The sequence below is a fragment of the Rhinatrema bivittatum genome, chromosome 6 (genome assembly GCF_901001135.1).
Source record: "Rhinatrema bivittatum chromosome 6, aRhiBiv1.1, whole genome shotgun sequence".
Classification (NCBI taxonomy): Eukaryota; Metazoa; Chordata; class Amphibia; order Gymnophiona; family Rhinatrematidae; genus Rhinatrema; species Rhinatrema bivittatum.
In genome coordinates, this window is record NC_042620.1 from 186085264 (window position 1) to 186097808 (window position 12545).

Sequence of the window (12545 nt, forward strand, 5' to 3'; positions counted from 1 at the left end):
ACTACATCTACCGGTTCACCTTTATCCACATGTTTATTAACTCCTTCAAAAAAGTGAAGCAGATTTGTGAGGCAAGACTTGCCAATAAATCATTTTGTGACCATGGCACATACACTTGCTGTGAATAATAGCATTTGGATTAGCACTGGGTACTGTCCACAAAGGGTAGTTTCCAGTGTATGGCTGTTTCTCTTTCACTGGACCTTTACACTTCAGATTATAAAAATGTTTATGATAGCAGTCTGGACAGGCAATACAACATCTAATCTGAGGGTTAGAGTGAACTTCTAGACTTTCTCTTTAAACAATTCTCTCATGTCTACATTTTTTATTCTGTGGTTGAGGCCTTGAATGTCAGCTAAAGTTTGCCCCAATACTTTTACTGAGTCATCAGTATGAGGTCCTGAAGACCCTAAGGATTTAGGGATCTTAGGATCAATCACTGGGGATGACAGCAATTCCTCAGTCAGAGATGGGTCTGAAGAGCTAATTTTCACTTGTTGCCTATAAGCCTATATTCCAGAGCCAGGCCCCTGTTTATCATGCAATCCTTCTGATAAATGAGAATCACCAAAAAGGTAGGCTGACAATGAGGGCCCCCCTCCAGTACCCATTCCACACTGGTTTAAGGAGAGGGGCAGTAGATGTTTTTAAACACCTCCCTTGATATGCAGAATCATCCAGAAAATCTGAATTATCCTCTGCCAATCCTTCCAAGGTTTCACTGGGTACAGTGAAGTTATGGGATAATCTGATGGTTTATACATTTTAGTACGTAAAACATGTAATTCCTTCTTTGTAACCCCTAACTCTTTTTGCTTTTCTCAGAGTGTCCTAAAGTCCAGCATTAATAGATTTTTAATTATGGTCTGGATTTGCTAAGGTCGCAGACCTTAGAAAATCTGGCAATAACGGGGGGCAGGGTGGCAAAGCGGGGGGCGGGCCTGCGAAAGCCAGCAGCGATCGCACCTCCGCAGTGCTATCGCTATCGGCTTTCACACTCAATAGCACCATCGTAAAAGGTGGTGCTATTGGGCGTGAAACGGGCCCTTACCTTTTCGCCATCAGCGATGTCTTTGCGGCGTCCACCCCAGTGCCGCCCTGACTCATCCCCTTCCAGTGCGGATGCCGCCCAGAACCCGCCTCGATTTAGGTACCGCATGTGAAAAAGTCTCAAATTAAATGTTCCTTCCAATGGAAATTGCAAGTTAACATTATCTTTTGTAAAGCCATGCCATTTTTAGAAATATCTTTCGTCTATTTGATGGTGATTAAACATATGGGGTAGATTTTAAAAGCCCTACATGCACCAAATGAGGGAAATACGTGCGTCTCTCAGGCCGATGCGCAGAGTGCATACTTTAAGAAGCATCCATGGTGTGCATATTTCTCAGTATGCGCACAAAAGAAAAAGTTCAAAAAAGGAGTGGGGCATGGGCATTCCAGGAATTTAAATGGAAACCAGTGCATAAGTATTTACATGCATAAGTGCACGCCGGGGTCCCCTACCACGTAACTGTATTTCTGCTATAGATAGCATGTAAGTTATAAACAAAAAAAACTAGGCTAGTCAGTGGGGTTTTAAGAGTTGGGGCAGGTAGGGTAAAAGATAGGTTAGATAGCTAGGGGAGTTAGGAAATCTTATCCTGTATCTAGGAAAAGAGGGAACTGGTTTAACTGGTATTTGCGTCACATGCATGTATATTAAAATCCCCCCCACTATGCAGTAGAAGTGGCACATGCATGCATCCATATAAAATGATGTGCACATTTACGGATGTCCTTACGATTTTATAAGATGTGCGCATATTATAAAATGGCCGCATCCATGGGTGTGTGCCGGCATACGCATGTTTATGTACTCCTGCATGGCTGCTTTAAAGTTACCAATATAAGCTGCCGGAGAGGTCTTTGAAGAAACCCCCATCCCAAAAAGTTAAACTAACCACTCGTGTCTGTAACATTTCATAAGCAATCTAAAAAAACCCAAGTATATCCCGCACCACCTAGCTCAATTTAAGAGCTATGCCTGTACAAAATCTCCTTATCTTTTATCTCCTCCGCTACCATATTCACCACTGTACTTAATCTAAAATCATTACTCTAAATTCCACAGCAGCTGCCAATCACAAAAAAATTCTTTAGCATCAGTGTACCTTCTGGTTGCAAATAAATCAGAGGGACTTCATATTCTTGTGAATCACAGAAATTTATTGGCAGGACTTTATACCCAGAATGAAAAATCACTTCCTCTTTCCCACAGATTTCATACCTGGCAAGAGACATCAAAAAGCTGGCTATTTATCTGGTGTACCATAGCAAACAACACATAAATTATGAGGACGTCATACCTCTCACAAAGAACACTGAAGCAATATAAACTCTGGCATCTGCATCCAAATAACTAACACACCAACCCATAGACAGTTCCAAAACCCTGGAAGAGCAACATGACTGACATAAAGAAGGAGGAGTAGTAGTAGGTAAAGGAAAGGAGTAATTCAGAGGCAGAAAAAAAATACTTACATGGAGATAAGACCAAAGAAGAGCTCCAAGAATGTAGAGTCCAGACTGGATTACAAGACAGCTGTAGGAGTAACCTGGATTTATTTCTTATCTCCATCAAGCAGCCAATTATGGCTAACTTATTTAGCAATAGAAGTAATTTTACTTAAAAGAAAACACTTCATCTTAATGGATTTTATTTTATTCAAAGAAAAATTAAAACAATATCTCATTGCAATGGCAAGTTGCTTTCTCTTTCTGTCCTTTTTCATACATCTTACACAGGGACTAATATATTTCTAATTTCTCATTAAAAGATTATATAACCAATCAAATCCATTATTATTTGATGACAAGCTTCCTTTCATCACATCCTTATTTTTTTCTATCATGCTATTTATCCAATCACAGACCTAATTAAAGATCTGCACTCAGTCACTTATTGCCCCATTTCCTAAATCCAAATACTGAAGCAACACCCCTTTTCTTCCATTCTAGATTTCATCAGCCATTTCATGCTGGGTGTCTGTTACAATACTGATGCAATATTTTGTAATAAGTTATCATGTTTTTCACAATAAAAAACTACTTGCACTGTGTTACGACTATGTGTCTAGGAGCAGATCTAAAAATAAGCCTACTTCTAAGGTAACTAACTTAGTAAACAGCAGGCTTGTTAAGTTTTGCAAAAAATATAAAATGTAATATGTTCTACTTTTTTGCTCTATATAGCTGACCTATTAAATGGATACCTCAAACCCAGAAAAAAAAGGCTTTTCTACTCTAAATTCCACAGTTCCACATTAGGAGTCATCACTCAGGAAAAGGATCTAGGTGTCATCTTGAAAATACATTGAAATCTTCTGCTCAGTGAGCAGCAGCAGCTAAGAAAGTAAATAGAATGCTAGGGGTTATTAGGAAAGGAATGGAGAATAAATCAGAGAATATGCCTCTGTAGCGCTCCATGATACAACTACATTTTGGGGCAGATTTTCAAAGGCTATGCGCATAACCTGAAAAAATCTGCCCCTGCGCGCGATGAGCCTATTTTGCATCGACTCGGAGGCACACGCAAGCCCCAGGATGCGCGTATGTCCCAGGGCTTTGAAAAAGGGGCGGGAAGGAGACGGGTCTGGGGGCATGGCGGCGGTCTGGGGTGGGTCAGGGGTCATGGGGGCGGTCTGGGGGCGGGACCGAATCCTCTGGCACAGCGGCCTGTTCTGGAGGATGGCGAGCCAGTGCGTGCAAGTTACGCCTGCCTCGGGCAGGCGTATCTTTTGAAATAAAGGTAGGGTAGACGATTTAGTTAGGGCTGGGGGGTGGGTTAGATAGGGGAAGGTGGGGGTGCCAAAATAAAGTTCCCTCTGAGGCCGCTCCGATTTTGGAGCGGCCTCGGAGGGAACAGGGAAAGCCATCGGGGCTCCCCTTGGACTCAGCACGTGCACATGTGTGCAGCCCCTTGCGCGCGCTGAGCCTGGATTTTATAACATGCGTGTGGCAGCGCGCGCATGTTATAAAAATCGGGCATAGATTTGTTCACACTGGTTTGCGCGAAGAAATCTATGCCCGGGCGTAGATTTTAAGATCTGGCCCTTTGAGTATTGTGTTCAGTTCTGTTCACCACATCTCAAGAAAGATATAGTAAAATTAGAAAAGGTACAAAGAAGAGCGACCAAGATGATAAAGGGGATGAAACAATTCCCCTATGAAGAAAGGCTAAAGAGATTAGGACTCTTCAGCTTGGAGAGGAGATGGCTGAGAGGAGATATGATACAGGTCTATAAAATAATGAGTGGATTTGAACGAGTAATCATTAATCTGTTGTTTACTCTTTCAAAAAGTACAAAGACCAGGGGACACACGATGTTACTAGGTAATACATTTAAAAATAATAAGAGAAAATATTTTTTTACTCCATGTATGGTTGGGCTCTGGAGTTTGCTGCCAGATGATTTGGTGAAAGCTATTAATATAGCTGCATTTAAAAAAGGTTTGGACAAGTGCCTGGAGGAAAAGTCCATTAACAATTATTAAAGAAGAGCTGCAGAAATCCACTGCTTATTCTTGGGATAAGCAGCTTGGAATCTGTCTACCCCTTGAGATCCTGCCAGGTACTTGTGATCTGGCTTGGCCATTGTTGGAAACAGGATACTGGGCTTGATGGACCCTTGGTCTGACCCAGTATGGCAAGCCTTATGTTCTTATGCTCTTAGGTAAAATTTCAAAAGGAAATGGCTGCCTGAGATAATTTCCGATATTTGCACACTTTTTATCCTCTTTTTATTTATTGTGCTCTAATATAATGCCAGTAGCACAACCATCATTTTATGGTTAAAGTATACTGGATTCTTTATCATGACCATCCTGCTTAAACCTTAAGGACTACATTCGCTATTGTATGGAGAACAGATAAAATGCTACAGGTATTTTTTATAGCTAATTTTATTATTTTTCATACTAAGGGGATCATTTTCCAAAGGACACGCACACGAAAAGTCCCTTTTCGCGTGTGATACCTAGATTGGGGCGGGTTCTGGGTGGCGTCTGCACCGGAAGGGGAGGAGTAGGGGCGGCACCGGGGCGGACGCCACGAAGACATTGCTGACGACGAAAAGGTAAGGAGCCTTATCGCCGTCAGTAACGCGGCCAATAACACCACCTTTCATGGTGCAATAACTACCGGCTTTCGAGACCCTGTTACCGCCGGATTTTCTAAGTTCTGCGAACTTAGAAAATCCAGGCCTAATTTATTTTACTGCTAATATTACATTTTATTACAGATTCTGTGACAAAATACATTTTGCTCTGGCATTGCTGCTGCGCAGGCAAACGTGTTTCCTTTGATGCACAAACACTTTGTATTTTACAGATCTTATTAAAATAGAAGAGTTGCTGCCCTAAGGAAATGAGTGTGTTGTTAATTTATAACTAATTGAGCGGTTAATTGATTTTACCCATAGGGATGCTGTGAACTTTTACGACTGGTCGATCTCACTGCCTGTCCATCCTACCACAAGTGGCTTAGTCAGCAACCAGACATTCCCATCCCTATTCAAACCTACAAACCTAGTAAGTACCATCAGATCTTAAGGCAAAACATTTTCTCTAAGTATACTTATGGAAGTGATTATTTAAAACAATTGCATAGAAGTGAGCATGGTGATCAAGGACAGTTCAAATAAAAAGAAAGAAGGACAAATTAGGGATTGCTAACAGCAGAAGAAAATTTAAAAAACCCAACTTGACTGGTTCAATGACTCAGTAGTTAGTTAATGGTTCCTACATTTTAGCAAAAGGATCAAACTTTGTACGCAGAGTATTTCTTGTTGCAAGTATATTATAGCAATTTTCAGTGAGTGTAACTTCCTTAACATTCTGCAAACAGGGATGTTAATTGTCAAGCAGGCGTGCAGACATACATATATGTGTGTGTGTGTGTGTGGCCAGATATGCAGCTATTTTATATTCTACTTGCACATATGTATGCATGTTATAAAATAGCCTTGGCACACTTACAATGTTGGCTTTGAGCCACGCAAGTGAGGGAATTTTATAACAGGCGTGTGTCCACATCATGACCAGTTTCAACAGTTGAAACAAGAGTTTGTCTAATCTACAGCTAGGTCTTCCAAACCCCCCTGGTTCTTTAGCCTACACTACTCCCAGTTAACCCAGATCCCTCCAACACTTCATAGATACCTGGAAATAGTTTTAGTAATACTTACACCTCTTTCATAACAGAAGTAAACTTGTGCACAAATATACCTTGGTGTGCACCCAGGCACGTAGGTACACATGTGCACATCTCTTGCCCACGCCTTGGAATGTCCATACTCTGCCAATGCCCCACCCACATCCCACTCACATTCTGCACCTTTATTTTCCCCAATGCTAGACATTCGCGCATGCGGGGGCTATTAAAATTGGGTGGATATGCACATGCCCTACATGCGTGCCTATTTCCCGATTTTGGCACACACCCAGCTGTTACAATTCACCTTTAATTAGGAACATTCTAATTTTTGTGCCTTTTATCTTCTTGCCCCTTTCCTGAACAAATTGCCTGCATACATCTACAATGCACCTTTGCACCTCCCTTTCTGGCCCAGGCAAACATGTAATCTCTTCAATTTAGAATTACCTTAACCACCTCTGACTTATAACTATCTGCCCATCATCACCTTAACTGTGTACCATCCAGACCAATTCATTTGCTGTAGCTTGCTAAGCTCTTGTAAGACACTCTGAGAAAGATGCAATATAAAGAACAAAACTCCTCTGGTAAAGTATGCCTTTATCAAACAACTTAATTGTAAATGTAGTAGAAATGTAGTAGAATTTGTGTTTTATGTAACATGGACCACTTGAAGCTGACGGCTGCTCCTTGGGAAAATTGAGGAAGGTATGCACAACTTTGCGGCAGTAGAGTCCTTAGTCAATTGCACATCCAACCTGAGTTCCTATCTAGAACACATAACACCTGGTCCCCTTTTTAGGAAATACAGCAGTGGTGATTTCCTACCAGGTCACCTTTTGAATTTGCTTCTTTTCCCTATTGGGAAAAAGTGGAAGGTGGAAGCTGCCAGTGGACCCGATCTAGTACCTTTTTTTTTTATTTAGAAAACTACTATTTGAATACAGTGGTCAGAAAGGACCTCAAACTGTTGGCTTTCTCTCTAGGTTAATCTTATCTTCAAGGTGTTTTGCTGCTCAACTTTGTGTAAAAACAAAACAAAACACAAAAAACACCAGCGTGACGAAATAAAGTTCATGACCCTCAAAACTGGACACCATTTTTTGAACACAGTTCCTTTATGCTCTGTAGAGTATAATCTCATGACTGAGGCTATTGAACTGGGAGAGAAGGTATAAAACTGTACCTTTATTTCATGTAATTTGAGCTCTCCTTGGTTGTTGTGAACCATTACAAGCCCTTAGAGGAAGGGAAAGAGGAAGAATATTAACAGTCATCTCAATTTCAGTTTCTTTTCAGACGGACCAATAATTCTATCTAAAAAGGTATCATTTCTTTTTATTGAAGTCTACCAATGAATGATTTAAAATGCCTTTTATGTTATTTTATTTATGTTTATGTATTAAATTGATTTGTCATTTGTTTGTTAAATGTTTTTATGGATGTCATGTTGTAATCCGCGCTGAACTGTACTTTAGGAAGCTGTGGAATATAAGACTGAATAAATAAATAAATAAATAAAATAAAATACACTTATGGTTCTTTATCCTTGCTGTAGTAAAAGCTGCCCTCCTATTTACTGCTAATTTGAATTTCATCCAAGTAAAATGTAACATAAGGGGATCCCAAGCCAATGCTAATTCCTCACTTGAAACATGTCGGGAATGCATTGGAGTATCAGAGGGACAAAAACGTAGAACTTCTGCCATCCATTGTCCAAATGAAGTTGTGCTGTGGACATGTTTATCTTTTTTGGATGTTTTTTTTTACCTGAAATTACTAAATTCCTCTGGTCCTTTGATCATGGCGATCTCCATCCTATGGCCTCCCTTTGCCTGCACTCACTTTTTATTTTTTTTTGTCCCTGCAGCATAATTTAAAAAAGAGCAGCAAGAACTCTGAGTTATTTTATCTTTTACAGATCCCATCAGCAGAAAGAGATTTGAGGGTATTATGCTGAACTTCCGCTCCTTGGAGGCATCTGTTCACAAGGGCGCCTGCATCACTCCGTTTTACAGCAAGCAGGATCCTCAGTATGTTGACATAACTAACATTGGTTTCATTAAGGATAGGAAGGATTCATATCACGATAATGAGCTTGTAGAGTGGGAATTGTGCAGTTGGATTGTTTGACGTGTACTGTTAGAGGCATGCTCTTCCATTCTTTTTGGGAGTGTGTGAAGCTGCACTCTTTTTGATGTGGGTTGATTCATGAATTGGGAATCATTACTGGGCGACCTATCCATTTTTCGATAGTTTTTTTTGTCTTGTCATGCTTTGATTGAGAGATACCACAAATTATTAGCAGGCCATGTCTTTTTAATTGCAAAAAAAAAAGTGTATTTTTAATTCACTGGCAAAAAGACTCTTCCCCGGATTTGTTGTCTTGGAAAAATATTATGATTGATCTTTTGTATATGGAGCATCATAACATAGTAAATGATGGCAACGGAAGAACTGAGTGGCCCATCCAGTCTGCCCAGCAAGATGTTGTTTCATTGGTTACCCCCATGCCTTCTGTTAAGTGTAGAAACCACTGTTCCCTCTAAGCTGTGGTACATGTGCTCATGCACACGGGTTATGAACCCTGCGCCCAAGGCAAAAAATAGCATGCACAGGAAATCCTAATATTATTTGCATTATACTGACTCATAGCGCACAAATTTGAACTTAGCACATAAAAAATTGCACAAAAGAACATTTTTGTGCACGTAGCCTTTCAAAAATTAGAAGGAACATTGGTAATAACTGCCACTCCATGCAGGTTACCCCAATACAGATTACCTCTTTTCTTCATTTACATCCTTTAGCTACTAGGACTGCAACTGTCATTAAATCCTCTATAACTAATGCAATTGCTTATCAGATCTGGTAATCATTTATTGTAGCACTGTCAGAAGAGTTTCATGTCTTACTGTCTAAAAGTTAATGTATAATTTGGTTCTGTATTTTTGGATAGGGGCCTGATCGCCTGCTTCTACGAGCTACTGAGTTTGTTTTATTACTATCATGATCAACTCCAATGTGGGCGGTAGGGTGTATAAATACGTTTATGGGACTAAGGGATTATAAAGTCATTGACATATTGATAACAAACTTGCCAGAGCAAACCTACTTTCTCTCTTCTTCCCCTCTTAAAGCCCACTCTGCACAGTACCCCTTTCTTTTTCTCTACCCATATCCCTAGTTATTACATCAGTTGCAATGTAAAGCCCAGTTGGCTGATTTATTCTGTTGTCTGGAAACCGATGTGATGTCTCGTGCGAATGTCGGTATAGAAAAACATTAAATAAATAAAAATAAATAAATTAAAGATTCTGCCCAACATCTCTGCTTTTTCTCTCTCTCTTTCCCCTGCCCAGCATCAATTTTGCCCTTCTCTCCCCACCTTTGTAAAGCCTCCTACCCATCATCCCTGCTTTCTTTCTCCCCTCATTAAAGTCCTTCTCCCTAGCATCTATTTTCTCTCTCTCTCTCCTCTACCCACCGGTTAAAGCCTCCAGCACTGTATCCCTTTCTCTTCATCCCATTAAAGCTCCCTGCTAAGCATCCAATTCTCTCTTCCTTCTCCTCTCCCTCCAACCTGATCTTCCTAAACTCTCTCTCTCTCACCCCCCCCCCCCACACACACAACCTTCTCAATCTCCCCCTCCTACTTAACCTTCACATTGTTCCCACCCCCTTACCAGTGGCTCGGAGTCCACAGCTGCACAGGGTGTTAGGGCTGGTACTCTTCTAGTCTTTGGGCAGGTACCATGGACTAGCAGCAGGCAATTGGGAACTGCGTTCCCCAAGTCCTGCACTGTCTTTGCACCATGTGTTCATGGTACATCTGTACTCCCATGCTCTCTGACCTCAGCCATGGGCAAGAAGAAGCTGCATTGGGCCAATGGGCCACCAGCTACTGAGCACAGAGTAAATTATTCAGCAGAATCGTAGAAACATAGAAACATGATGGCAGAAAGAGACCATACAGCCTATCTAGTCTGCCCATCCACACCAACTTTTCAGCTTTACAGTTCCTACCACTCCCTCAGAGATCTTCCGAGGTTGATATTCAAAAGTCATTTAGATGGATAACTGAAAATGTATCCATCTAAATGGTTACCCGACTACATTTAAAGCCATATATGGCTAAATTCTAAATTCAGGGCTAACTCTGGTTGCGTTGTAGGGCCATCCTAAAGATGACACCTCTCGGAACTTCTCAAAAAGGGGTGGGGGTGGGGCCTGGGTGGAGCAGGGGGGTGGTACTTGGGCTTTTCACATAAATACTTATGCGATCCGGCACGCACTGAGGCCTACTGCCACATAACGTTACTTCTGCTATGGATGGTATGTAAGTTGAAAAGCAAAATGAGCCATATCAGAGGGTTTTAAAGGGTCTGGGGTAACTGGGGGGTGTACAGGCTATTATACCGGGGGGGGGGGGAGGGGAGGGTTGGAAAACCTATCTATTAATGGAGTGAACTGGGAACAAACTGGTAAAACTCGCAAATGCGTCATCACGCTTCCCTTTTAGAATTCCCCCACTTATATGGTAGAAGCAGGATTTGCATGCACCCACTTAAAATTCAGCGCACATGTGAGTGTGGCCAAGCTATTTTATAACATGGGCCCATAGATGCACATATGTTATTAAATAGCTGCATCCCTGGGTGCGGGCCGTTAAATGCTCATATGCGTGCGCCCATACGCTGGTTTAAAAGTTACCATCCCTGTATCCCTTTTACCTTTCAATCATCTAATGGTCCAACTGACTCTCTCGCAGGCTTTATGCTTCAAATGTATCTGCAAAAGATTTTATTATGAGTTTTTGCATCTTTTCAAATTCTGTTTTTGCCTTCCTTATGAATGCTTTGCAACTAACTTGCCAGTGCTTATGCTGTTTCCTGTTTTCATCATTAAGATCCCTTTTCCATTTTTTGAAAGATGTTCTTTTGGCTAGAATAGCCTCTCTCATCTCATCTTTTTTTTTTAAACATTGTTTATTGATACAGGAAACAATATCACATACAAAGCAAAACAGTTGAGATATCACCTTCAATACATATAGATCTAGATAAGTAACATAGTTAATGCAATCCATAAGGAATTATTGAAAATATACAACAAATGCAACACAACCAGTAGCTGTAAATTGTTTCCTGCTATTTTCAACTCAAATCCCCAGTCAATCCACACTCAGTCCACACACATGCACTCATCTATTCCATCCATCCCATTCGTTCATAACCATTTACATATTGTTTGGGCTAATTGTGCTTCCATCTGTGTTTTTCATATAACCAATCCATAGATTTTAATACAGTACCTGGTAATACTTTCAAAAATCCTTTCCATTTTTTTATAATTTTTTCTTTATTGCATTTTAAATTTTCCACAATCAACATTGTGATATTGAAATATCGAATGATACAATAAACTTTAACATATATACATATTGCAAAATATTCTATTGAAAATAAGAGTGTTAATAGTATCATCCTACTAATAAGAAATTTTAGGGGCAGATACTAAACATATATTCTATGAGTGAAAGAATCTTAGGCAATAGAAAAAAAGAATATAGCGAACAGTGAAATCGCCTACTTATGCCGTCTGTATTTTCATGCAGCTATCTTATGTGAGTCAATAAAGAATCTCAATTGTGAGGGTTCAAAGAAAACATAATTTGAATTCTGAAATTTCACTAGGCATTTACAAGGATACCGAATAAGAAACTTTGAACAGATATTTAAAGCCTCATCTCTTAATTCAATAAACTTCTTTCTCCTTTCTTGTGTTGGATGGGTAATATCTGGAAATAGCCAGATTTTTTGGCCATAAAATTTCTCAGATCTTTTTCGGAAGAATATCTTCATTACATTATTTTTTTCCGTGATAAATGCAAAAGTCACAAAAAGGACAGCTCTAGTGGTAACTGTATCTTCCATGGATAGTTTCAATAATTCTGAAACATTTATTTGTTCTGAGGGCTCTTCCTTCTCCTGGTTTTGCTGGCTTCTTTGAGGTAAATAATATGCCTTTAAAATTAATGGAAGTGCTTCCATAGGTATTTTTAACACATCCATTAAATATTTCTTGAACAAATCAAGTGGTATTATTTGTGATATAACTGGGAAGTTAAGGACCCTTATATTCAATATTCGGATAGAGTTCTCAAGATTTTCCAGTTTTTTATTGAACACAGTCTCATATTGAATCATACTCGATTGTTGTTTCTCGATATTCTTAATCTTATTATCCATGTCATTAATCTTTGCCTCTTGTATCTCAATTCTTTTCTCATTTTCAATACTTCTTTTATTGGAGTTTGTACAAACTTTTGACAATTTTACTATGG

General features: G+C 40.0%; 1 protein-coding gene across 2 annotated transcripts in view; it reads left to right on the forward strand.

The window, feature by feature from the left end:
• Nucleotides 1-12545, forward strand: part of CARF (calcium responsive transcription factor) — a 435125-nt gene that overhangs the window by 397442 nt on the left and 25138 nt on the right. For both annotated transcript variants that reach the window (XM_029606288.1, XM_029606289.1), the window contains 2 exons: nucleotides 5466-5574; nucleotides 8121-8232. In XM_029606288.1, coding sequence (XP_029462148.1) covers nucleotides 5466-5574; nucleotides 8121-8232 — 221 coding nt within the window. The remainder of the gene's footprint in view (nucleotides 1-5465; nucleotides 5575-8120; nucleotides 8233-12545) is intronic.